General features: G+C 41.4%; 2 protein-coding genes across 8 annotated transcripts in view; both read left to right on the plus strand.

Moving 5' to 3' along the window:
* Nucleotides 1-16353, plus strand: part of LOC110532374 (pleckstrin homology domain-containing family M member 2) — a 56124-nt gene extending 39771 nt beyond the window's left edge. For 4 of the 7 annotated variants that reach the window (XM_021616223.3, XM_021616224.3, XM_021616225.3 and 1 more), the window contains 5 exons: nucleotides 4295-4360; nucleotides 4692-4851; nucleotides 8780-8959; nucleotides 9679-9795; nucleotides 9937-16353. In XM_021616223.3, the coding sequence (XP_021471898.3) occupies nucleotides 4295-4360; nucleotides 4692-4851; nucleotides 8780-8959; nucleotides 9679-9795; nucleotides 9937-10074 (661 nt within the window). In that variant the 3' untranslated portion in view covers nucleotides 10075-16353. The remainder of the gene's footprint in view (nucleotides 1-4294; nucleotides 4361-4691; nucleotides 4852-8779; nucleotides 8960-9678; nucleotides 9796-9936) is intronic. The other 3 variants (XR_016483339.1, XR_016483340.1, XM_090184697.1) reach the window with 2 other exon arrangements.
* A 7299-nt stretch (nucleotides 16354-23652) lies between these two features.
* The window catches only part of ano11 (anoctamin 11), a 67052-nt gene continuing 62793 nt past the window's right edge, over nucleotides 23653-27911 (plus strand). Inside the window, exons 1-7 of the mRNA XM_090184700.1 lie at nucleotides 23653-24071; nucleotides 24603-24741; nucleotides 25038-25237; nucleotides 25454-25561; nucleotides 25675-25811; nucleotides 25967-26024; nucleotides 26197-26307. Coding sequence (XP_090040826.1) covers nucleotides 23919-24071; nucleotides 24603-24741; nucleotides 25038-25237; nucleotides 25454-25561; nucleotides 25675-25811; nucleotides 25967-26024; nucleotides 26197-26307 — 906 coding nt within the window. The 5' untranslated portion in view covers nucleotides 23653-23918. The remainder of the gene's footprint in view (nucleotides 24072-24602; nucleotides 24742-25037; nucleotides 25238-25453; nucleotides 25562-25674; nucleotides 25812-25966; nucleotides 26025-26196; nucleotides 26308-27911) is intronic.

Consider the following 27911-nt stretch of genomic DNA (forward strand, 5'->3'; position numbering starts at 1 on the left):
TTCCGGCTGTTTGCTTAGAATTTCTAAGTACAATAAGTAGGCCTGCGTCTTGTGACTGTAGCATATGTGTAGGTATGTACGGCAGGACCAAATCAGAGAGATGGGTAGGAGCAAGTCCATGTATGCTGGGATCGATGGTGTCAAGCGGCATTAAGAGCGTGGTCTCAGTACTATGATGGGGTCTAAAAGAGACTGGATCCTTTCATATTTATTTTTCTTCATGATGGCAGGAAGTACATTCGATATAGGCCGGGTTTTTAGTTTTTAACGTTTTCCGGTTTAAGGTTTTGCTTTTTCAGGAGAGGCTTTATTACTACCACTTTTAGTGAGTTTGGTACACATCCGGAGGATAGGGAGACGTTTATTATGGTTAACACAGGAATTAGCTATTTCAGTAGTTTAGTTGGAATAGGGTCCAGTAGGGAGCTGGAAGGTTTAGAGGCCATGACTATTTTCATAAATGTGTCGAGAGTTTCAGGATTAAAAAAAAAACTCCATCTCCTTTGATCCTAGGTCTTGGCAGTTCTGTGCAGACTCAGGACAAATGCATTTTAGAGTCCTTAATTTGCTTAATTTGCTTTCTAATGATCAAATCAAATGTTATTTGTTACATGCGCTGAATACAACAGATGTAGACCTTACAGTGAAATGCTTACTTACAAGCCCTTAACCAACAACCAAAATACCTAAAAAGAGAAGTAAGAGATAAGAATAACAAATAATTAAAGAGCAACAGTAAATGACAATAGCGGGGCTATATACAGCGGGTACCAGTACAGAGTAAGTGTGTGGGGGCACCGGTGTTGAGGTAATTGAGGTAATATGTACAGTAGGGCAAAAAAGTATTTAGTCAGCCACCAATTGTGCAAGTTCTCCCACTTAAAAAGGTGAGAGGCCTGTAACAAATCCTACAATGTGATTTTTCTGGATTTTTTTTCTATTTTGTCTGTCATAGTTGAAGTGTACCTATGATGAAGATTACAGGCCTCTCATCTTTTTAAGTGGGAGAACTTGCACAATTGGTGGCTGACTAAATACTTTTTTGCACCACTGTATGGGTAGGTAGAGTTATTAAAGTGACTATGCATAGATAATAACAGAGAGTAGCAGCAGCGTAGAAGGGTGCGGGGGCAATGCAAATAGTCCGGGTTGCCATTTAATGAGTCTTATGGCTTGGTGGTAGAAGCTGTTTAGAAGCCTCTTGGACCTAGACTTGGCGCTCAGGTACTGCTTGCTGTGCGGTAGCAGAGAGAACAGTCTGACTCTGGTGGCTGGAGTCTGACCATTTTTAGGGCCTTCCTCTGACACTGCCTGGTATAAAGGTCCTGGATGGTGGAAGCTTGTGATGCACTGGGCTGTACGCACTACCCTCTGTGCCTTGCGTTTGGAGGCCGAGCAGTTGCCCTACCAGGCAGTGATGCAACCTGTCAGGATGCTCTCGATGGTGCAGCTGTAAAACCTTTTGAGGAACTGAGGACCCATGCCAAATATTTTCAGTCGCCTGAGGGGAAATAGGTTTTGTCGTGCCCTCTTCACGACTGTCTTGGTTAATGAGTTCATTACTGCTGAAGTGAAGGCCATCACTTGGGCTTTGCGACATAACATTTTTGGAGGGGATTTTTGTTTTTATTCTCCTCAATCCGTTTGGGAAAAGTAGGCAGATCGAGCAGCAGTGAGGGCACTTCGATATTGCACGGTATTGTCTTTCCAAGCTCGTCGGAAGTCTCCCAGTTTGGTTGAGCGTCATTTCCATTCCAATGTTGGACAAAACCCACTGGATCAATGATGGCTCAGAAAGCCTTTTAGTGGGTCTGTGGAGTTTTCCATGTGAATATTGAAGTCACCAAAAATGTTAATATTATATGCCATGACTACGAAGTCCGATTTGAGAAATTCAGGGAACGCTGTATAAAGTGATTGACAATAGCTATATAAAGTGATTGATTAGGCTCCATAGATTTCATGACTTGAAGCTCAAAAGACAAATGCATTCATTTTTTTCTAGATCGAGGCACCGACACGGGGGTCTCAATGGGTAAAGCTGTGCTGACTACACTGACTGTGCTAGTGGCAGACTCCACTAAGCTGTCAGGCTGGCTAACTTTGTGGAGTTAGTGCCCTGTCTATGTTGATAGAGAAGACGAGAGTACCCCCCCAACTTGAATGGAGCCAGCACCCCCAGCAGGCCAGGCTTGGTCCTGTTTGTGGGGGAGTCCTAGAAAGAGGGCCAGTTATCTACAAATTCTATCTTTTATGAGGGTCAGAAAACAGTTTTCAACCAGCGTTTGTTGTGCAAGTCTGCTGTAGAGCTCATCATTCCCCATAACTGGGAGGGGGCCATAGAAAATAACTTGATTCCAACACATCTTTCTAGCTAAGTTACAAGCTGAAGTTATTTTGCGCTTGGTGACCTGACTGTTTCATCCTAACATTGTTAGTGCCTACGTGGACAACATACCCCTATGCCATCTACACGTGCCTGTTTCAGCCTTAGCCAGCACCATCTTCAGATTAGCCTTTATGTTGGTAGCCCTGCCCCCCGGTAAACAATGTATGATCGCTGGATGATTATTTTTAAGTCTAATATTGCTGGTAATGGAGTCTCCAATGACTAGGGTTTTCAATTTGTGGGAGGGAGTCTTCGGCAGCTCAGAGACATGAGAAGGCTCGGGCTCTGACTCAGTGGGGAAAACAGGGTGAAAGTTAATATTGCCTGAGTGAGCGGCACCGGTGGAGCATGCCGGCAGCATTGCTTTCCTGAAGCCATGAGAAAATGATCTGGCTGCTGGGACTGTGCAGGGGGATTAACACAACTACCTGTATTTATTGGTAGCACAGACGCTGTATCATTCTTTCCAACACTTAAATTGCTCTTGCCTAACGATTTGCATCTGATGCAGAGCTTGCAACTCTGCTATCCTCACCATAACGTGATAGTTCTTCTGTATATTATGAGTACAGCGAATGCAATGAGAAGGCATAATGTTACTTAGCTTTTTTCGGCTGGAGGTGGTCCGGCAGAACTATGTCCAGGTAAAGTGTCCAGGGTGAAAAAGTTGTGAGGACAAAGCTAAGGCATTGGTAAATTTAGTTTCAATACAGTTTGATTAAGTTATTAAGAGTAAAAGGCCAAATACCAACAAGCAGTATGTAGACTGTTGTGGAAATGTCCTGTATTACCAAATGAGGAGAGTTACAAACCACACACCAGTCAGAGTTATACTTAAACTTCATCTTTAATAATATGAGCTTTACAATAGCCCTTTGACTTTCAACAACTCACTATCTATAATTAATTGTTGAGAGTCCCAACATAATGGCAATTGAGATTTTTATAGCAAAGATACACCCCTCTCAACTTACATGACGAACCACAGATCTTAGGATCTCTTCACAAAGGGCCTTTTACTTGAGAAAGGAGTATCCCTTAGCCAGATTGCATTCGCTATAAATTATCGCTCAGTTTGGTTTCTAAAACGAGTTTCTAATCTCGTTCCTGGTACATCATAGTACCAAAACATTACCTCATCCAAGGCATAATTGAATTGTCAATTATTCTCAATTGTCAACTCTATATACTCCCATCTCAAGTAAACCCCCTCTTCTCCCCACTCCTGGACAAGCTCACTGAGGGGAGTGACTTGCACACAGACATTGTGGAGTCAATTAATTGGTTCCCCCCTTAATCATGCCATCCCTTCACATGGTTTAACAGATACATTCACATATGAAGACAAAGTCCCATCCTGTCCTCTTCCCTTTCTGATATTCTGCATAGCACCAGAGACATGTAAAAGACAATCCTGACCTCTCCCCTCTCTGGGCCCCAAATGACTGAGCCTCAGCTTTAAAAAAATGCAACTGCCAACACTATAGTCCAAAAGGATACATTCTAATGACAAGTATCTCACATAAGCATATTAGATAAATAAAACATCTTATTAATCTATGTTACCCAACTAATTCTGATTCCTCCGCCACAAGACAACAGCTTGTTATTAGACATTATAAAGGCTCATACATGCTTAAAACAAGTAATAAAGCATCATAACTGAATGCTTTAAGTGTTACCGATTTTACATATCTGCCCCTTACATTTGTAATAGAATGTTGTGTAACTTTACTTTAACAGGTTGAAGTATGGCTACAATAACCATTTAACATGTTGTTCTTATTTTAATGAAACTGCAATATTAAATGTAATAATATAATGCTAATCATACATTTCATATGAATAGCTCTTTCATACATTACATACAATAATATATTTCAATAATGTGATCCTCTTGTTCAGCAATGGGAATCTGTACCAGTATACAGAAAAGAGTGATGCGACACCACTGATGTCCATCACTATGGGGTAAGTCATACTGTGTTACTGCTCATAATCATGTGTGCTGTGTCTGTTTATGGTGGGGTAATTTTCTCAAGAGAATGGATTTGTGGCTAGAGCTTTTATGGGTCAAGTGGTTAGAACAAGTGGACTGGGTTCAAACATAGTTGATCACACTTATTTTGCTGAATCATCCGAAGTCATTGTTTAGGAAATACCCATAGATACTACATCTATTGCTATGAAAATAAAATGTTTTACCCTCTCTTATTTAATTGGAAATAGTAGGCTATGGTTCACTTCATCTTTTAATTGTTGTTTGACCATCTATGTGTACTCTCTATTTTTCTTAATCGAGGGGTGAGCACTGCGGAGGTTGCCGGCGCTCCAACAGCACAGAGCTGCCTCATGCCTTCCAGGTGATCCTCACAGAGCGGCCTCCTCTGGTGCTGAGCGCTGACAATGAGGGAGACATGTCCGACTGGATGCTGGTGCTCTGCCAGTCAGTCTCCAAAGGGGTGAGGACACACACGCTGCACTCTGACACAGATGCACTTTGACTCACACACGCCGTGTATACATACACACTCACATATCACCTACATACTTCCCAGCACATGTTTAAAACTCGCCTCATGGCTGTTTGGCTTTGCTCACAGCCCTGTGGGAAAATTAGTGACCATGCATGGCTATACATGCAGATTTTACCATGTTTTTGGCATGAGGAGCAGAATACCCTAGTAGTATTCAAAACCTTTGTATGCACACCATGTTAAATCAAATGTATTTATATAGCCCTTCGTACATCAGCTGATATCTCAAAGTGCTGTACAGAAACCCAGCCTAAAACCCCAAACAGCAAGCAATGCAGGTGTAGAAGCACGGTGGCTAGGAAAAACTCCCTAGAAAGGCCAAAACCTAGGAAGAAACCTAGAGAGGAACCAGGCTATGTGGGGTGGCCAGTCCTCTTCTGGCTGTGCCGGGTGGAGATTATAACAGAACATGTCCAAGATGTTCAAATGTTCATAAATGACCAGCATGGTCGAATAATAATTAGGCAGAACAATTGAAACTGGAGCAGCAGCACGGCCAGGTGGACTGGGGACAGCAAGGAGTCATCATGTCAGGTAGTCCTCGGGCATGGTCCTAGGGCTCAGGTCCTCCGAGAGAAAGAGAGAATTAGAGAAAGCACACTTAAATTCACACAGGACACTGAATAGGACAGGAGAAGTACTCCAGGTATAAAAAACTGACCCTAGCCCCCGACACATAAACTACTGCAGCATAAATACTGGAGGCTGAGACAGGAAGGGTCAGGAGACACTGTGGCCCCATCCGAGGACACCCCCGGACAGGGCCAAACAGGAAGGATATAACCCCACCCACTTTGCCAAAGCACAGCCCCCACACCACTAGAGGGATATCTTCAACCACCAACTTACCATCCTGAGGTCAAGGCTGAGTATAGCCCACAAAGATCTTTGCCATGGCACAACCCAAGGGGGGGCGCCAACCCAGACAGGATGACCACGTCATGTCGTTACTTCTCTCCCACCTTTTGAGTACAGTTCCTCCAGATTAAATCGATGGTTCACTGCAGAAAAGGGATCTTTCAATGATTTTAAATCTTGAATTCCAGATTATTTTTATTTTGTTTATCAGTAGCTCTTAAGTACATAGGCTAAATACAGTTGAAGTCAGAAGTTTACATACACCTTAGCCAAATACATTTAAACTCCGTTTTTCACAATTCCTGACCTTTAATCCTAGTAAAAATTCCCTGTTTTAGGTCAGTTAGGATCACCACTTTATTTTAACAATGTGAAATGTCAGAATAATAGTAGAGTGATTTATTTCAGCTTTTATTTCTTTCATCACATTCCCAGTGGGTCAGAATTTACATACACTCAATTAGTATTTGATAGCATTGCCTTTAAATTGTGTAACTTGGGTCAAACGTTTCGGGTAGCCTTCCACAAGCTTCCCACAATAAGTTGGGTGAATTTTGTCCCATTCCTCCTGACATAGCTGGTGTATCTGAGTCAGGTTTGTAAGGCCTCCTTACTCACGCACTCTTTTTCAGTTCTGCCCACAAATTTTCTATGGGATTGAGGTCAAGGCTTTGTGATGGCCACTCCAATACCTTGACTTTGTTGTCCTTAAGCCATTTTGCCACAACTTTGGAAGTATGCTTGGAGTCATTGTCCATTTGCGACCAAGCTTTAACTTGCTGACGGATGCCTTGAGATGTTGCTACAATATATCCACATAATGTTCCTCCTCATGATTTCATCTATTTTGTGAAGTGCACCAGTCCCTCCTGCAGCAAAGCACCCCCACAACATGATGCTGCCACCCCCGTGCTTCACGGTTGGGATGGTGTTCTTCGGAGTGCAAGTCTCCCCCTTTTTCCTCCAAACATAACGATGGTCATTATGGCCAAACAGTTCTATTTTTGTTTCATCAGACCAGAGGAAATTTCTCCAAAAAGTACGATCTTTGTCCCCATGTGCAGTTGCAAACCGTAGTCTGGCTTTTTTATGGTGGTTTTGGAGCCGTGGCTTCTTCCTTGCTGAGCGGCCTTTCAGGTTATGTCGGTATAGGACTCGTTTTACTGTGGATATAGACACTTTTGTACCTGTTTCCTCCAGCATCTTCACAAGGTCCTTTGCTGTTGTTCTGAGATTGATATGCACTTTTCACACCAAAGTACGTTCATCTCTAGGAGACAGAACACGTCTCCTTCCTGAGCGGTATGACAGCTGCGTTGTCCCACTGTGTTTTTACTTGTGTACTATTGTTTGTACAGATGAACGTGGTACCATCAGGCGTTTGGAAATTTCTCCCAAGGATGAACCAGACTTGTGGAGGTCTACAATTTATTTTCTGAGGTCTTGGATGATTTTCTTTTGATTTTCCCATGATGTCAAGCAAAGAGGCACTGAGTTTGAAGGGAGGCCTTGAAATACATCCTCAGGTCCACCACCTCCAATTGACTCAAATTATGTCAATTAGCCTATCAGAAGCTTCTAAAGCATGACATCTTTTTCTGGAATTTTCCAAGCTGTTTACCTTTTGCGTGTAGGGGGCAGTATTTTCGTTTTTGGCTAAAAAACGTACCCAAAGTAAACGGCCTATTTCTCAGCCCCAGAAACTAGAATATGCATATAATTGTCAGATTAGGATAGAAAACACTCTAAAGTTTCCAAAACTGTAAAAATATTGTCTGTGAGTATAACAGAACTGATATTGCAGGCCAAAGCCTGAGTAAAATCCAATCAGGAAGTGCCTCTTATTTTGAAACCTCTCTGTTCCTATGCATGCCTATCCTCCATTTAAAGGGATATCAACCAGATTCCTTTTTCTATGGCTTCCCTAAGGTGTCAACAGTCTTTAGACATAGTTTCAGGCTTTTATTTTGAAAAATGAGCGTGAAAGATCACATTGCGTAAGTGGATATGTGGGGCCCCGAGTGAGTTTTGCGCAACTGAGTAAAGCCGCCATTGTTCCTCCCGCTGTTATTGAAAAGCCTACACACTCGGTTGATATATTATCGAAAATATATTTTAAAAACAACATGAGGATTGATTATAAAAAACATTTGACATGTTTCTGTGGACATTATGGATATTATTTGGAATAAATGTCGTGACCGCTCTTTCCTGTGGATTTCTGAACATAACGCGACAAACAAACGTCGGTATTTTGGGTATAAAAATAATCTTTATGGAACAAAAGGAACATTTGTTATTTAACTGGGAGTGTCTTGAGTGAAAACATCCGGAGATCATCAAAGGTAAACTATTTTTTTGATTGCTTTTCTGATTTTCGTGACTTAGCTACTTAATGCTTAGTGTACATAATGTTATTCTATGCTATCGATAAACTTACACAAACGCTTGGATTGCTTTCGCTGTAAAGCATCATTTTAAAATCTGAGACGACAGGTGGATTAACAAAAGGCTAAGCTGTGTTTTCCTATATTGCACCTGTGATTTCATGAATATGAATATTTTTTAGTAATAATATTTGACTGTGGCGCTATGCTATTCAGCGGTTGCTGATGACAATTATCCCACTACCGGGATGGGTAGCGTCAACAAGTTACAGCCACAGTCAACTTAGTGTATGTAAACGTCTGACCCACTGGAATTGTGATACAGTGAATTGTAAGTGAAATAATCTCTCTGTTAGCAATTGTTGGAAAAATGTATTGTGTCGTGCACAAAGTAGATGTCCTAACCGACTTGCCAAAACTATAGTTTGTTAACAAGACATTTCTGGCGTTGTTGAAAAACAAGTTTTAATGACTCCAACCTAAGTGTATGTAAACTTCTGACTTCAACTGTATGTCTGTATTTTAGAATTATATTAGACTGGTTTCCCTAGATGACCCCCCCCCAATATAAATGTTTTCATTATTTACCCCTCTCTCTGTTACTGCAGGTGATCCCCCAGGGAGTGCCGCCCACGCCGTGTATCCCCTGCTGCCTGGTGGTGACGGACAGGGAGCTGCTGACATGCCACCAGGACTGCCAGACCAGCTTCTTCCGCTCACTGGGCGGAGCTGAGCTCTCTGACATTCGTTCAGTCAGCCTGGAGGATGACAAGGAGTATTGTGTTGTTGTGAGTGACCTCACGCCTGCCTAACCTCTGACCAAATGGCGGTTGTCCTCACTCTCCTGTGCTCTCTAGTCTTTTCTTTCTGTGTCTCAATTAAATTCTCAGAACAAATTGAATTTGTTCTATTGAACATGCCACCACTATAAAGGCATTTTATTTATATGAAGAATATTGTAGATAATAGGCTGAATCTACCGCACACCCAAAAACGATTAGTAAAGGTGCTGGAGGCAAAATGCTAAACTGGAGAAACAGGAAAAAGTCTCTGCATACTTCCAGTCTGATGGAAATGTATTTTAAAAGTAGATGAGCTATCATGAAGGTCGACTGACTGAAAGCTCAGCTACTATTAAAATACATTTGCATCTGACTGGAAATGTGCAGATACTTTTTCCTGTTTCTCAAATTATATGAAGAATGCCTTGGGTCCTCCTGTTTTGATTATCAACTAACACCTTAACCTTCAAACTGGAAAGATGCGCATCCCATCCATTTTTCTTCTCAATTAAATATTACTGTTAATCCCTGAGGGGAAATTAGAAAGGCATTGACAGGTATTGGAGTTGACTATTTATCTTGCCCCATACTCTTTTTCTCTAACATTCTTTCATTCTCCCTTTATCTTTTTCTCTTTCTTTCACTCTCTACTCTCTCCCTCTGCATGTCTCTTGTCTTGACCTCTCCCTCACATTCTCTTCCCATCTCTCTTTCTTTGTGTGTAGGAGTTTGCATCAGACCGAGCTCAGTTCCTGCCTCCCTGGGTGCTGTACTTCAGTGGCTGTGAAGAGAGAGACCGCCTGCTGGAGGCACTAGAGAGTGTCTGGAGAGACATTTTCCAGGTAAGGTAGAGAAGAATGGAAGAGGAAAGGATTTGCTGTGACGGTAAAAGCATTATATCAATAACATGATTTCCTGTTTCTCAATCTCTTTCTCACACTTTTTGTCCCCCACCCCTCTTTCATTTTCTTGTGATGATCCAGGTGTGTCTGCCTCGTAGGAGGGTGTCAGAGCCGTTGGTGCAGAAGCATTGTGGCGATGCCCTGGCTCTGATGAGGAGCGCCTGGCAGAGGAGTGACAGCCTTGCCCGGGGACGCGCCCAGAGAGAGCCCTGGTGCTGACGGACAAACAGACAGGTGGACGGACATATAGGACAAAAGGCTTTCACTAGCACTCCTACGGACCAGTATTTTCTATGAGGATTTTTTTCGATCATTGAATGGCATTTGTTTGGGAGAGTTTTAATGGAATTCACACCAAACCTGTTAATTATGACAATCGCCAAATAGAGGGAAACACACTCCGTTTTGTGTACATCATGAAGATTATAAGTATACGAGGGGTCGCATCATCACCAGAGGTAGCGAGACGAATGTCAGTTTGAATCTCAGTTCACACTCCTGGCCTTCACAAATATCAAGCCTTTCCTCTTGTCATTGAGACAGACGTTAGGGTAGGAAGTGCACCCCTTACCCTATAGAATAAGACGTTGTTCGCAAACAGCTTTAAGGTGTTATTTTGAACCTTAACGACTGCACAACGTTTATAGTGTGGTGTATGGCACAGTATAGTATTGACTTATATTATAATCAATCCGTACTCATATGTACATTTCCCATCCCTCCATGAATCCAGACATACATTGGTTTCCGCTTATATAGGTTGTCTATTGAAAAATACCTCACAAAACTCAACCCTTCTCTCCAATGCACAGGTTGTGATGGATATTTTGCTCAAGGATCGACGGTCACTTGAAGTGGCCTAAACTATGAAGAATGTCTATGGAGAGTTTACCACTTGGACTGTGACGTTAACAGCACTCGTCTATTGCCTTTGTCAGCCATGTTGGTTTACCATTGTTTTTTTTAGTTATGATGGTTTGGCAGGTCAAAGTCAGTATTGGAGTATCATAGCGGGGAATGGGCTAACCTAGCATGGATATACTTTTAACAAGAAGGATGAGAGGAGAGACTAACTTGCCATCGAATGCGAGATTGCACATTGCTTTTGGGTTTGGTCCATGTTGTTCGATTTTGAGGGGACTGATAAGTTCATTGGGGTTGTGTGCAAAGTTCATGTTCAGTGTTGCGTTTTAATTTTAAGCAAATAGTTGTTTATTTGTAACACGACTTGTTATGGTAGTGTAATTGTGTGCAATTTATAAAGGGGATAAGTTTACTTTAATTTTATTGTTTTTGTTCTAGTCTTTGTTATTTGAGTGAGTACTCCTTTATCAGGTGAGTGTCTGTCATTGCATTTTTAGATGTTGAGAGTGGCCTGGTCAAGATGTGGGAAGTGTCAATGTCGTTATGTTCTACGTCTGGTGGAGGTATCAGTGCATCCCTACTTTATTATTCTCCCTGTAGTTTTGATGTTGCTCAGAAGAGAAGGTCGTCGTTAGTTATTTCGTCCCATTGGGAGAACACTCAATGAAGTGGTAAAATCGCTGTTGAGACACAACAGACCATTGCTTGTAGTTATACTACAATCAATCAATATGCATTAGGGAAAAAATCTAGTTGACTAGTGATTATACTACTTCATTCATATGATTTGTCATTGCATTAATCCAATTTACCCCTGAAACAATCTATCCCCAACCTCATATTCTATTCATACATAAGTAAACGCAAATCATCCTCACAAATATTATTTTGACAATGTAGCTAATTGCTGATGTAGACATGTCAAAATTCAATTTTTGTGTTGCTATTGGCGAGAGGAGAATTTATCCAATGCCATTGCTATCCTGGAATTGCTATCCTGGAATTGCTCTATCATCAGGAGAAGGTTTCTGGAGGCTTTCAGTGCCCTTAATCATGTGCCCTTTTTCATTACCTTAATTTGATTGGAGATAATGGCCTCAGGCCCAATTTTTACCAAATAAAGTATTACTCTTGAATGTGGCCTTATACTGCTGTTGAGAATTGGGCTTCTGACAAGTCATAATACACACACTGTTTAAGTGTCAGTATAAGACCTATGTGTGTTCCTTGTCTAACCATTGCATTATAGTAATAGTAGTAAACATATTCTCTGCTTTGAGCATTGTGGTCTTGCCTCTATTCTGCTTTTTCTGAAGGCGTGGGAAGCCAACATCCTAGCATTTTGCATCTCAGGTTAGAAATGGTACAAATAATTTAAATGTAGTAGCCTAGATCCCATGCAGAAAAGACTCAACACCTCAAGCCAGGGGTAACCGTGTCCTACATTTTAGTTTCGACTGACTTGTCATTTTATATCTCCTTTCGTCTTTTGTTGGTACCTATCCTATACTTAAGTCTATTTTAGAGAAATGTACAATTACGGTACTTATACACTACCGTTCAAAAGTTTGGGGTCACTTAGAAAATTCATTGTTTTTGAAAGAAAAGCAAATTTTTTGTCCATTTTTAAAATAACATAAAATTGATCAGAAATACAGTGTAGACTTTGTTAATGTTGTAAATTACTGTTGTAACTGGAAACGGCTGATTTTGTATGGAATATCTACATGGGTGTACGGAGGCCCATTATCAGCAACCATCACTCCTGTGTTCCAATGGCACGTTGTGTTAGCGAATCCAAGTTTATCATTTTAAAAGGCTACGTCATCGTCAACAGTGTAGAGGCGACTCTGGGATGCTGGCCTTCCAGGCAGAGTTGCAAAGAAAAAGCCATATCTCAGACTGGCCAATAAAAAGAAAATATTAAGATGGGCAAAAGAGCACAGGACAGGACAGAGGAACTCGGCCTAGAAGGCCAGCATCCCGGAGTCGCCTCTTCACTGTTGACATTGAGACTGGTGTTTTGCGGGTACTATTTAATGAAGCTTCCAGTTGAGGACTTGTGAGGCGTCTGTTTCTCAAACTAGACACTATAATGTACTTGTCCTCTTGCTCAGTTGTGCACCGGGGCCTCCCACTCTTTCTATTCTGGTTAGAGCCAGTTTGCGCTGCTCTGTGAAGGAAGTAGTACACAGCGTTGTATGAGAGCTTCAGTTTCTTGGCAATTTCTCGCATGGAATAGCCTTAATTTCTCAGAACAGGAATAGACTGATGAGTTTCAGAAGAAAGGTATTTGTTTCTGGCCATTTTGAGCCTGTAATCAAACCCACAATGCTGATTTCCAGATACTCAACAAGTCTAAAGAAGGCCAGTTTTATTGCTGCTTTAATCAGAACAACAGTTTTAAACTGTGCTAACATAATTGCAAAAGATGATCATTAGCCTTCTAAATAATAAACTTGGATTAGCTAACACAACTTACCATTGGAACACAGGAGTGATGGTTGCTCATAACAGGCCTCCCTGCGCCTATGTAGATATTCCATTTAAAAAATCTGCCGTTTCCAGCTCCAATAGTCATATACAGCATTAACTTCTTGACGCTACCATCCCTGTCGCATGATCATTTTCGTCAGCAACCGCTGAATAGCATAGCGCAACAGTCAAATAATATTACTAAAAAATATTAATATTCATGAAATCACAAGTGCAATATTGCAAAACACAGTTTAGCCTTTTGTTAATCCACCTGTCGTCTCAGATTTTGAAATTATGCTTTACAGCGAAAGCAATCCAAGCGTTTGTGTAAGTTTATTGATAGCCTAGCATAGCATTATGTACACGTAGCATCAGGAAGCTTGGTCACGAAAATCAGAAAAGCAATCAAATTAACCGTTTACCTTTGATCTTCAGATGTTTTCACTCACGAGACTCCCAGTTACACAACAAATGTTCCTTTTGTTCCATAAAGATTATTTCTATACCCAAAATACCTCCGTTTGTTTGTCGCGTTATGTTCAGAAATCCACAGGAAAGAGCGGTCACGACAACGCAGACGGAAATTTCAAATAGTCTTCATAATGTCCACAGAAACATGTCAAACGTTTTTTATAATCATTCCTCAGGTAGTTTTTAAAATATATATTTGATAATATATCAACCGAGTGTGTAGGCTTTTCAATAACAGCGGGAGGAACAATGGCTGCTTTACCCTGTAGCACAAAAACTCACTCAGAGCCCCCACGTATCCACTTACGCAATGTGATCTTTCATGCTCATTTTTCAAAATAAAAGCCTGAAACTATGTCTAAAGACTGTTGACACCTTAGGGAAGCCATAGAAAAAGGAATCTGGTTGATATCCCTTTAAATGGAGGATAGGAATGCATAGGAACAGAGAGGTTTCAAAATAAGAGGCACTTCCTGATTGGATTTTCCTCAGGGTTTCGCCTACAATATCAGTTCTGTTATACTCAGACAATATTTTGACAGTTTTGGAAACTTTAGAGTGTTTTCTATCCTAATCTGTCAATTATATGCATGCATTAGTTTCTGGTCCTGAGAAATAGGCCGTTTACTTTGGGAACGTTATTTTTCCAAACATAAAATACTGCCCCCTTGCTTCAAGAGGTTTTAACAATGTCCACACTGTATTTCTGATCAATTTGATGTAATTTTAATGGACAAAAATTGTGCTTTTCTTTCAAAAACAGGACATTTTTAAGTGACCCCAAACTTTTGAACGGTAGTGTATGTATTTGAAAAGTTTGTCAATATTTGATTGAGGAAAGTATGAAGATATGAAGCGTCTTGGAATCGAATGCAAAGTGAAGTTTGTTGTTATGAACAGTCATTTGAATGTTGGACATTGCTGGCCGATGGTGGATTACATATTTTTATTAACTAGTTCTTACATTTAGTTTTTGTATCTACAGTACCAGTCAAAAGTTCAGCCACCTACTCATTCCAGGGTTTATCTTTATTTGGACTGTTTTCTACATTGTAGAATAATAGTGAAGACATCAAAACTATGACATGACACATAGGGAATCATGTAGTAACCAAAATTGTTCAAAATATATTTGAGATTCTTCAAAGTAGCCCCCCTTTGCCTTGATAACATCTTTGCATGCTCTTGGCATTCTCTCAACCAGCTTCATGAGGAATGCTTTTCCAACAGTCTTGAAGGAGTTCCCACATATGCTGAGCACTTGTTTGTTGTTTTTCCTTCACTCTGTGGCCCAACTCATCCCAAACCATCTCAATTGGGTTGAGGTTGGGTGATTGTGGAGGCCAGGTCATCTGATGTAGCACTCCATCACTCTCCTTGGTCAAATATCCCTTACACAGCCTGGAGGTCTGTTTTGGGTCATTGTCCTATTGAAAACCAATGATATTCCCACTAAGCACCAAACCAGATGGGATGGCGAATCGCTACAGAATGCTGTCGTAGCCATTCTGGGTGTGCCTTGAATTCTAAATAAATCAGACAGTGTCCCCAGCAATGCACCCCCACAACATCACACCACCACCTCCATGCTTCACGATGAGAACCACACATGCAGAAATCATCCGTTCACCTACTCTGCATCTCACAAACACAGCGGTTAGAACCAAAAATCTCAAATTTGGACTCAAAGGACAGATTTCCACCGAGTACATTGCTCGTGTTTCTTGGCCCAAGCAAGTCTGTTCTTCTTATTGGTGTCCTTTGGTAGTGGTTTCTTTTCAGCAATTCCACCATGAAGGTCTGATTCACCCAGTCTCTGAACAGTTGATGTGTCTGTTACTTGAACTCTGTTACATTTATTTGGGCTGCAATCTGAGGTGCAGTTAACTCCAATGAACTTATCCTCTGCAGCAGAGGTAACTCTGGGTCTTCCTTTGCTGTGGCTGTCCTCATCAGAGCCAGTTTCATCATAGCGCTTGATGGTTTTTGCGACTGCACTTCAAGAAACTTCCAAAGTTATTGAAATATTCTGCATTGACTGACCTTCATGTCTTAAAGTAATGATGGACTGTCTTTTCTCTTTGCTTATTTGAGCTATTATTGCCATAATATGGACTTTGTCCTTTACCAAATAGGACTATCTTCTGTATACCACCCATACCTTGTCACAACACAACTGATTGGCTCAAATGCATTAAGAAGGAAAGAAATTCAACAAATTAACTTTAACAAGGCACACCTGTTAACTGAAATGCATTCCAGGTGACTGCCTCATGAAGCTGGTTGAGAGAATATCAAGAAGTGTGCAAAGCTGTCAAGGCAAAGGGTGGCTACTTTGAATAATGTAGAATAAAAACTATATTTTGATTTACCACTTTTTTTGGTTACTACATGATTCCATATGTTTCATAGTTTTAATGTCTTCACTACAATGTAGAAAATAGTAAAAATAAAGAAAAACCCTGGAATGAGTAGGTGTGTCAACTTTTCACTGGTACTGTATGTATATTGTTTTAGCAGTTATTTTTTTATTATATAAACAATGGGATGAATCTATTGTATGCTAACCCTTGATCACACTAAATCCTGCATGTATTGAATGTTTTTATATTGTACATATGATAATGAATGTATGAAAAAAGGCTTGTGAATAGGACTACATTAATAAAATAATTAAAACCTAAACCTTTAAAGAGCAGGTCTTAGTTACTTTGTTTTAATGACCTGATTACAGGTGTTCTAAGCAAAGTTAATGAACAACGTTGATGGATGGCTTATTGCAACGGAGACTATGGAGAGTAAGGACTAGGCTATTCCCTCAACAGCCTTTTATTTTATTTCCTGTTTTGCTTCGGTTTTGTTTGTTTCTTTAAAATTAATCTAAGAGGTGTCATTGGGTGTTTGAAAAGCTGTATGCATGTATGTAATTACACCACCATTCAAAAGTTTGAGCTCACTTAGAAATGTCCTTTTTTTTGTAATAAAAGCTCAAATAAATTGTCCATAAAAATATCATCAAATTGATCTGGAATACAGTCGTGGCCAAAAGTTTTGAGAATGACACAAATATAAATTTTCACAAAGTCTGCTGCCTCAGTTTGTATGATGGCAATTTGCATATACTTCAGAATATTATGAAGAGTGATCAGATGAATTGAAATTAATTGCAAAGTCCCTGCATGCAAATGAACTGAATCCCTAAAAAACATGTCCACTGCATTTCAGCCCTGCCACAAAAGGACCAGCTGACGTGTCAGTGATTCTCTCGTTAACACAAGTGTGAGTGTTGATGAGGACAAGGCTGGAGATCCCTCTGTCATGCTGATTGAGTTCGAATAACAGACTGGAAGCTTCAAAAGGAGGGTGGTGTTTGGAATCATTGTTCTTCCTCTGTCAACCATGGTTACCTGCAAGGAAACACATGCCATAATCATTGCTTTGCACAAAAAGGGCTTCACAGGCAAGGATATTGCTGCCAGTAAGATTGCACCTAAATCAACCATTTATCGGATCATCAAGAACTTCAAGGAGAGCGGTTCAATTGTTGTGAAGAAGGCTTCAGGGCGCCCAAGAAAGTCCAGCAAGCTCCAGGACCGTCTCCTAAAGTTGATTCAGCTGTGGGATCGGGCCACCACCAGTACAGAGCTTCCTCAGGAATGGCAGCAGGCAGGTGTGAGAGCATCTGCACGCACAGTGAGGCGAAGGCTTTTGGAGGATGGCCTGGTGTCAAGAAGGGCAGCAAAGAAGACACTTCTCTCCAGGAAAAACATCAGGGACAGACTGATATTCTGCAAAAGGTACAGGGATGGGACTGCTGAGGACTGCGGTAAAGTAATTTTCTCTGATGAATCCCCTTTCTGATTGTTTGGGGCATCCCGAAAAAGCTTGTCCGGAAAAGACAAGATGAGTGCTACCATCAGTCCTGTGTCATGCCAACAGTAAAGCATCCTGAGACCATTAATGTGTGGGTTGCTTCTCAGCCAAGGGAGTGGGCTCACTCACAATTTTGCCTAAGAACAAAGCCATGAATAAAGAATGGTACCAACCAACACATCCTCCGAGAGCCATTTCTCCCAACCATCCAGGAACAGTTTGGTGACGAACAATGCCTTTTCCAGCATGATGGAGCACCTTGCCATAAGGAAAAAGTGGCTCGGGGAACAAAACATCGATATTTTGGGTCCATGGCCAGGAAACCCCCCAGACCTTAATCCCATTGAGAACTTGTGGTCAATCTTCAAGAGGCAGGTGGGACAAACAAAAACCCACAAATTCTGACAAACGCCAAGCATTGTTTATGCAAGAATGGGCTGCCATCAGTCAGGATGTGGCCCAGAAGTTAATTGACAGCATGCTAGGGCGGATTGCAGAGGTCTTGAAAAAGAAGGGTCAACACTGCAAATATTTACTCTTTGCCAGCTGTGCCATCAGAGCCCTGGGTTCGCGCCCAGGCTCTGTCGTAACCGGCCGCGACCGGGAGGTCCGTGGGGCGGCGCACAATTGGCCTAGCGTCGCCCGGGTTAGGGAGGGCTTGGTCGTTAGGAGTGTCCGTGTCTCATCGCGCACCAGCGACTCCTGTGGCGGGCTGGGCGCAGTGTACGCTAGCCAAGGTGGCCAGGTGCACGGTGTTTCCTCCGGCGCATTGGTGCGGCTGGCTTCCGGGTTGGATGTGCGCTGTGTTAAAGAAGCAGCGGCTTGGTTGGTTGTGTATCGGAGGACGCATGACTTTCAACCTTCGTCTCTCCCGAGCCCGTACGGGAGTTGTAGCGATGAGACAAGATAGTAGCTACTACAACAATTGGATACTACGAAATTGGGGAGAAAAAGGGGTAAAATTCAAAAAATATATATATATATTTACTCTTTGTATCAACTTCATGTAATCGTCAATAAAAGCCTTAGACTCTTATGAAATGCTTGCAATTATACTTCAGTATTCCATAGTAACAACTGACAAAAATATCAAAAGACACTGAGGCAGCAGACTTTGAAAATTAGTATTTGTGTCATTCTCAAAACTTTTGGCCACGACTGTACAGTGTAAACATTGTTAATGTTGTAAATGACTATTGTAGCTGTAAACGGACGATTTAAAAAAATAATAATAATTACAAAAATAAAATACTTTTTTTTTTAAACTTTTTTTTTAATGGAATATCTAGATGGGCGTGCAGAGGCCCATTCCTCAGAAACCATCACTCCTGTGTTCCAATGGCACGTTGTGTTAGCTAATCCAAGTTTATCATTTTAAAAGGCGAATTGATTAGTATTTGGTAACATTTTCTTTAAATTGTTTAACTTTGGTCAAACATTTCAGGTAGCCTTCCACAAGCTTCCCACGATAAATTGGGGGAATTTTGGCCCATTCCTCCTGACAGAGCTGGTGTAATTGAGTCAGGTTTGTAGGCCTCTTTGCTCACAAACGCTTTTACAGTTCTGCCCACGAAATTTCTTTAGGATTGAGGTCAGCGCTTTGTGATGGCCACTTCAATACCTTGACTTCGTTGTCCTTAAGCCATTTTGCCACAACTTTGGAAGTATGCTTGGGGTCAGTGTCCATTTGGAAGACCCATTTGCGACCAAGCTTTAACTTCCTGACTGATGTCTTCAGAAAGCTTGTGGAAGGCTACCAGAAACGTTTGACCCAAGTTAAACAATTTAAAGGCAATGCTACCAAATACTAATCAATTAGCCTTTTAAAATGATAAACTTGGATTAGTTAACACAATGTGCCCTTGGAACACAGGAGTGATGGTAGCTGATAAATGGGCCTCTGCACGCCCATCTAGATATTCCAATATTCCACTCATTCCATCATTCCATTGAGTGTTTATAAACTTCTGACCCACTGGGAATGTGATGAAAGAAGTAAAAGCTGAAATAAATCACACTACTATTATTCTGACATTTCACATTCTTAAAATGAAGTGGTGATCCTAACTGACCTAAGGCGGGGAATTTTTACTAGGATTAAATGTCAGGATTTGTGAAAAACAGAGTTTAAATGTATTTGGCTAAGGTGTATGTAAAGTTCTGACTTCAACTGTGTGTGTGTGTTTGTGTGTGTGTATATACAGTAGGGAGAACAAGTATTTGATACACTGCCGATTTTGCAGGTTTTCCTACTTACAAAGCATGCAGAGGTCTGTAATTTTTTATCATAGGTACACTTCAACTGTGAGAGACAGAATCTAAAACAAAAATCCAGAAAATCACATTGTATGATTTTTAAGTAATTAATTTGCATTTTATTGCATGACATAAGTATTTGATACATCAGAAAAGCAGAACGTAATATTTGATACAGAAACCTTTGCAATTACAGAGATCATACGTTTCCTGTAGTTCTTGACCAGCTTTGCACATACTGCAGCAGGGATTTTGGCCAACTCCTCTATACAGACCTTATCCAGATCCTTCAGGTGTCGGGGCTGTCTCTGGGCAATACGGACTTTCAACTCCCTCCAAAGATTTTCAATGGGGTTGAGATCTGGAGACTGGCTATGCCACTCCAGGACCTTGAAATGCGTCTTACGAAGTCACTCCTTCGTTGCCCGGGCGGTGTGTTTGGGATCATTGTCATGCTGAAAGACCCAGCCACGTTTCATCTTCAATGCCCTTGCTGAATGGAAGGAGGTCTTCACTCAAAATCTCACAATACATGGCCCCATTCATTCTTTCCTTTACACGGATCAGTCGTCCTGGTCCCTTTGCAGAAAAACAGCCCCAAAGCATGATGTTTCCACCCCCATGCTTCACAGTAGGTATGGTGTTCTTTGGATGCAACTCAACATTCTTTGTCCTCCAAACATGACGAGTTGAGTTTTTACCAAAAAGTTATATTTTGGTTTCATCTGACCATATGACATTCTCCCAATCTTCTTCTGGATCATCCAAATGCTCTCTAGCAAACTTCAGACGGGCCTGGACATGTACTGGCTTAAACAGGGGGACACGTCTGGCACTGCAGGATTTGAGTCCCTGGCGGCGTAGTGTGTTACTGATGGTAGGCTTTGTTACTTTGGTCCCAGCTCTCTGCAGGTCATTCACTAGGTCCCCCCGTGTGGTTCTGGGATTTTTGCTCACCGTTCTTGTGATCATTTTGATCCCACGGTGTGAGATCTTGCACAGAGCCCCAGTTCGTGGGAGATTATCAGTGGTCTTGTATGTCTTCCATTTCCTAATAATTGCTCCCACAGTTGATTTCTTCAAACCAAGCTACTTACCTATTGCAGATTCACTCTTCCCAGCCTGGTGCAGGTCTACAATTTTGTTTCTGGTGTCCTTTGACAGCTCTTTGGTCTTGGCCATAGTGGAGTTTGGAGTGTGACTGTTTGAGGTTGTGGATAGGTGTCTTTTATACTGATAACAAGTTCAAACAGGTGCCATTAATACAGGTAACGAGTGGAGGACAGAGGAGCTTCTTAAAGAAGAAGTTACAGGTCTGTGAGAGCCAGAAATCTTGCTTGTTTGTAGGTGACCAAATACTTATTTTCCACCATAATTTGCAAATAAATTCATAAAAAATGCTACAATGTGATTTTTTGGATTTATTTCTTCTCATTTTGTCTGTCATAGTTGAAGTGTACCTATGATGAAAATTGCAGGCCTCATCTTTTTAAGTGGGAGAACTTGCACAATTGGTGACGGACTAAATACTTTTTTGCCCCACTGTACACTGAAGTTGCTTACCAAGAAGACAGTGAATGTTCCTGAGTGGCCAAGTCACAGGTTTAAATTTAATCTACTTAAATCTATGGCAAGACTTGAAAATGGTTGTCTAGCAACCGAGCTTGAAGGATGTTGAAAACAATAATGTGCAAATGTTGCACAATCCAGGTGTGGAAAGCTTTTAGAGACTTACCCACAAAGACTCACATCTGTAATCATTGCCAAAGATTAATCTAACATATTTTGAATCAGGGGGTTGAATACTTTTCTGATCTGAAGATATATTAGTTTTTAAAAAAAAGTTTTTTACAAATGTACATTTTTTTCTTTCACTTTTACATTAGACAAATCTATTTTAATCCCACTTTGTAACACAACAAAATGTTGTTACTGCTGAAGCACCCTCGTGACCAACATCATGAAGGATATCATGTTTAAGCCCCACCCCCTTGGAACTTTTAGATCAGGAAGGATTAGCAAGGTATATGGCACAGAACAATTTAGGTACATTACAGATTGGGATAATTGTATACTGAACAACAATATAAACACAACATGCAATCATTTCAAATATTTTACAGAGTTACAGTTCATATAAGGGAATAAGTCAATTGAAATACATTCATTATGCCCCAATCTACAGTTGAAGTCAGAAGTTTACATACACTTAGGTTGCAGTCATTAAAACTCGTTATTCAACCACTCCACAAATTTCTTGTTAACTAACTATAGGTTTGGCAAGTCGGTTAGGACATCTACTTTTTGCATGACACAAGTAATTTTTCCAGCAATTGTTTACAGAACAATTATTTCACTTATAATTCACTGTATCACAATTCCAATTGGTCAGAAATTTACATACACTAAGTTGACTGTGGCTGTAACTTGTAGCAATTTCCATACACCTGAAGGTACCACGTTCCTCTGTACAAACAATAGTATGCAAGTATAAACACCATTGGACCACGCAGCCGTCACACCGCTCAGGTAGGAGACTCGTTCTGTCTCCTAGAGATGAACGTACTTTAGTGCGTAAAGTGCAAATTAATCCCAGAACAACAGCAAAGGACCTTGTCAAGATGCTGGAGGAAACGGGTACAAAAGTATGTAAATCCACAGAAAAACCAGTCCTATATTGACATAAACTGAAAGGCCACTCAGCAAGGAAGAAGCCACTGCTCCAAAACGGCCATAAAAAAGCCAGACTACTGTTTGCAACTGCACATGGGGACAAAGATCATACTTTTTGGAGAATTGTCCTCTGGTCTGATGAAATAAAAATATAACTGTTTGGCCATAATGACCATCGTTATGTTTGGAGGAAAAAGGGGGAGGCTTGCAAGCCGAAGAACACAATCCCAACCTTGAAGCACGGGGGTGGCAGCATCATGTTGTGGGGGTGGCAGCATCATGTTGTGGGGGTGCTTTGCTGCAGAAGGGACTGTGCACTTCACAAAATAGATGGCATCATGAGGAAGGAACATTATGTGGATACATTGAAGCAACATCTCAAGACATCAGTCAGGAAGTTAAAGCTTGGTCGCAAATGGGTCTTCCAAATGGACAATGACCCCAAGCATACTTCCAAAGTTGTGGCAAAAGAGCTTAAGGACAACAAAGTCAAGGTATTGGAGTGGCCATCACAAAGCCCTGACCTCAATCCTATAGAAATATGTGTGAAAACTGAAAAAGTGTGTGTGAGCAAGGAGGCCTACAAACCTGACTCAGATACACCATCTCTGCCAGGAGGAATGGGACAACATTCACACAACTTATTCTGGGAAGCTTGTGGAAGGCTAACCAAAATGTTTGACCCAAGTTCAACAATTTAAAGGCAATGCTACCAAATACTAATTGAGTGTATGTAAACTTCTGACCCACTGGGAATGTGAGGACGTTATTGTCGGGGAAGTAATACAATCCTAAATGTATTCCCCTTCTATTATTCATGAGTGTGTACCAGTGTGCGAGAACCAACACACACAATGTGTGTATTAATTAAGATTGGGGCAGTACACTCCGACAGGAAGACCGGATAAATCCTTTCCCCTGTCATATGCCCTACATCCATCAGCACCCCTAAAATAATGCTGGTCCTCTCCCTTAGTTGGTGTTAGATTATTTATTGGCATGGGGCCATGTGCATGTTTCCTCTGCTGAGAGTGATGGAGCAAAACTCAGCTGCCTCTTTTCTGGGAGGATTACGGTGTTCTACTCTGTTCGGTTCTCTCCCTGTGGAGAGGAGGAGATAGAGAGAGGCAGAGATTACTGCAGATCCACCCGTTATTCTCTCCTATTTCCAGCCCCCTCTCCACTGAGGTAGAAGTATCCTGACATTTCGCCCCTCCACTCCTCCATCTCTTGCTGGAATAATGTATCCATTCTTCCTTCCTTTTAATTAATTAATGAACCTGCATGACAACACTGCATGAATACCTTCATCAGAGTTTGAGTGTATATATACGGTACATGTGACATACAGTTTGTATGTTTATGCTTGTATGTTGTGCTTCGTAGTTCTCTAAGCAGACTGACTGACTAGAGACGGACACTCGCAGACCCTCCTCGTCTTCTTCAACATGCTGAGGAAGGGTTCGGAGTTGCTCCTGGCCACAGGAGGTGACAGGGAGGTGCTGCTCGATCTGGATTACGTGACGAGCAATCGGGGCGAACCCCAAACCACAGACAGCTATGGGAGTCTGCAGAACGGGGGTTTCATCCCACCAAGATATGTAAGTGTCCCCCACTCCCTCCCTGATTTGGTCTCATCCTATTGCTGCTCTGATGATGACTTACCTAGAATGTTGAATGTTGCAGTGCATCTTGAATGGGGGTTAGTGCTGATTTGACTTCAAGCTTTCTCCTCATATAGTTGTATTGATGTCAATATGATCCCCAAAAAATATTTTCCCTAAAAACAGTGTTTTCATTTTGATTAAAATGTTATTTTATGGTGATTGAATCTAAAATCAATATTGCGAATAAAGCTTTTGTGCTGTTGCCTATTGCAATAGCTACAGCTCGTTCCAAATCAGTCACATTATATTTGTCGAATACAACTGGTGTAGACTTTACCGTGAAATGCTTGCTTAAGAGCCCTTCCCAGCAATGCAGAGTTTAAAAATACGAATACAAATACAATAGTAACACGAGGACACAATTAGATTTCACTGTCATTACAGCCATTTTTCTGTCCTATTTATTTATCTGATATGTAAATGGACGTTATATTGATATACATTATATAACGGAAATATTTTCAGCTTTCAGCTGCAGCGGCTTCTTCTGATGATAATGACGATGATGAGGATGACCCCATCTATATACACTGTGATAAAACGAGTAGCCGACCGGAACAACCACTAGGGGGGAACTACTTTAGAGATGGAAGAACCAAAATAGGTGCTTTTAGGCTTTCTGTATATCTATACAGTATTATATTTTACTTTAAGTTGCTTGACTTTAATGTTTCCACCACAGCACTAAAGTCACCTTTTTCAAATAATTAAATAATTATGGTCTTTACTTTGGGCCTTAATCATTTGAATCAGGTGTGTTAGTGCAGGTCTGGAATAAAAGCCTGCACACCCAGTAGCTTTCCAGGAACAGAGTGGCAGATCCCTGCTAACAGACAGTATAAAGAACAAGCCACCAATCAAACTCTAACCTATGGCTTTGTCTGACTGATCCTGAATCAGACTTTGTTCTAGTATGGGAGGTGAAACCGAGAAAGCATCGCTCCAGATGGAGGGGCCAATCTGAGACCAGCGGTCCGGAGGAGGTCGGAGCCAGGGCAGAGGAGGGGAGCAGCAGGTCTGAGCGGAGAAAGGCTCAGCTAGCTCGATGGAGGAACAAATTCACCCAAAACCTGCAGAATGCCGGCATACTGCTGGAAAAGGTAATACAATATACACTACTAACTCACCTAGCTCCACAAGACTTAGTGGTTAAATCTAGTGTTTCTACTTTCCCAATAACAATCGTTCCTTCTTAATGCTAATGCTCTGTTGACAGATTTACTGTTAAATCTAATAATGCTTATATGCTGCAGCACACTGTAACATATAATTCATAATTTTGTGAATGTTCTGTAATGATTGATGTTTGGCACTAGGAGGAGACGGCGAGCGAGAAAAAAACTATCCATTATCTGAACCTGAGCGCCCCTTGGGATGTGTTGGTGTATTACGCAGAGGAGCTCATTCTGAGAGCACCCCTACAGGTCAGTGCTAACACTACACTTTATGACAGTGCAAAATACAGTCGTGCAAAATACGGTAAAACCGATACTATGGTGTGTGGAGTGTTACGGAGAATGTTGTTTTTGTGTCGCAGGCCCAACCGAACCCAAACTTCAACACTTCTGACCGGATCCTTCGGAAACTATACATTCCCAACCTCATGGCGGAGTCCTTGCCAAACAGGCCACTGGACTACTACACTTGTGCCTTTCGCAAGTCAAAGATGGAGAAGTGAGTCCCTACATCCCGGAAACTTCCTGATATCGGATTTGATTGCTAATCCTCAACAATTAGTTGAGCCACATTGCGTGCTGACCTTTATAAAATACCCTGTTACTGTAAGTTGTAAATGACTACAGGTTTAACCTCTGTTTGTCACTTCTCAGGTTCCTCGGCTGTGAGAACCACGACACCTACTTTACTAACACACAGAGACACCGTATAGTGAGTGCATCCATTGACTTTCTGCATCTTTACCCATTTGTTGGATAATAATGGATGTACACCAGGAATAGATGGAAATACTGTACTGTATATAGGCCGACCTATATGTGGTCAAAAATGCTTTACTTCAGACTATGTCATTCTCATATGGCCAATTGGCTGTCCATGGCAGGTGTATGAGCTTCTGGCGAGAACGGTGTACGGCAAGAGGAAGAGAGCAGAGGTGGGCGTGGCTCGACTGCTCAACGAGGGGGCATACACTGCAGCGTTTCCCTTGCATGAGGTCAGAGACATTCTTAATGTACCGCCGCTAGGGCTGACACCATTAGTTGACTGGTCGATAGGCTGTTGGTCGACCGAGATTTCTTCTTTTCTTTTTTTTTTTGCATGGTGCACAAGAATCCTGTCTAATTCACACCTGTCTCAGTGGACTAATCCATTGCGGAGGCTACGGGGATGGCACAGTCCATCACTCTAAGACATGTGACAATGAAATTGTATATGGTTATATTATGTACAAATAATGGTACAACACTAATAAATCTAATATTATTTTAATGCGCTTTCTCCCGTTTGGGTACGGTCGCTGTCCGCGGTTCTGAAACAATCTTGCACTGTAGATTTGGCGCCTTTTCCTATGTTGCTATGTGCATAATAGCAAAATTAACACGCTTATTAGGATTGAGAACAATGTGGTGGAGGCAGGAGCAGCAGAGACGAGGAAACAACCTTAGCCTAATTGTCTTAGAAAATTGAGGCAAGAGGAATCTCCAACTTAAGTAGGTCTATAATCAGTAGCCTAACTGTTAAATGTGTCTGGCTTTATAAATCATCCATATATGTCTACAGAGATAAGGCAGATCTTGCTTCTGTTGCCTTCTGTGTTTGTTAAATAGCCTACTGATTCTGTGAGCACCAAGCCTCATGCAAAGGCAAAATGTCGGATCAAGCAATTTCACTCAGAGTGCAAGGGTTGAGGGAATAGGGAATTTTTCCTAAATAAATTAGGGATTTCGGTAACCAAACCTTTCAGTCAGAAACAAGTAAGTAACTAAATGGCTGAAATGATGTTGCAGCTCCAGCACGGACATCGAAATAAAGACTTGCTGTGCTGTGGTGCCTTTTCGCTGCAGTAGGGAGGAGATCAAGACAACGTGGGCCAGTCACTCAGGCATTCGCTGGATTTTTTTTTTTAACACAGTGTGCCCATCGTGCTTTTTCTTGAGTCATTTGTGTGTCTTAATTATTAAATGAAACAGTGTGCTTAAAGCATCAGACAAGTTCGGTGCATATATAGTTGATTTTATTCTAACACATAGGGTGTGTCTGTATACGGTGCATTCGGAAAGTATTCAGACCCCTTGACTTTTTCCACACGTTGTTACGTTAGACTTATTCTAAAATGTATTAAATTGTTTCCCCTCATCAATCTAATCACAATACCCCATAATGACAAAGCAAAAAGAAGTTTAGACATTTTTGCAAATGTATTAAAAATAAAGAACTGAAATATTGCATTTACATAAGTATTCACACCCTTTACACAGTACTTTGATGAAGTACCTTTGGCAGCGATTACAGCCTCGAGTCTTCTTGGGTATAACGCTACAAGCTTGGCACACCTGTATTTGGAGAGTTTATCCCATTCTTCTCTGCATTTCCTCTCAAGCTCTGTCAGTTTGGATGAGGAGCGTCGCTGCTCAGCTATTTTCAGGTCTCTCCAGAGATGTTTGATCGGATTCAAGTCCCAAAGCCACTCCTGCGTAGTCTTAGCTGTGTGCTTAGGAACGTTGTCCTGTTGGAAGGTGGACCTTGGCCCCAGCCTGGACCTGTGCTCTGGAGCAGGATTTCATCAAGGATCTCTCTGCACTTTGCTCCGTTCATCTT

Source organism: Oncorhynchus mykiss, chromosome 9, assembly GCF_057628025.1.
Source record: "Oncorhynchus mykiss isolate SJ-2025 chromosome 9, ASM5762802v1, whole genome shotgun sequence".
Classification (NCBI taxonomy): Eukaryota; Metazoa; Chordata; class Actinopteri; order Salmoniformes; family Salmonidae; genus Oncorhynchus; species Oncorhynchus mykiss.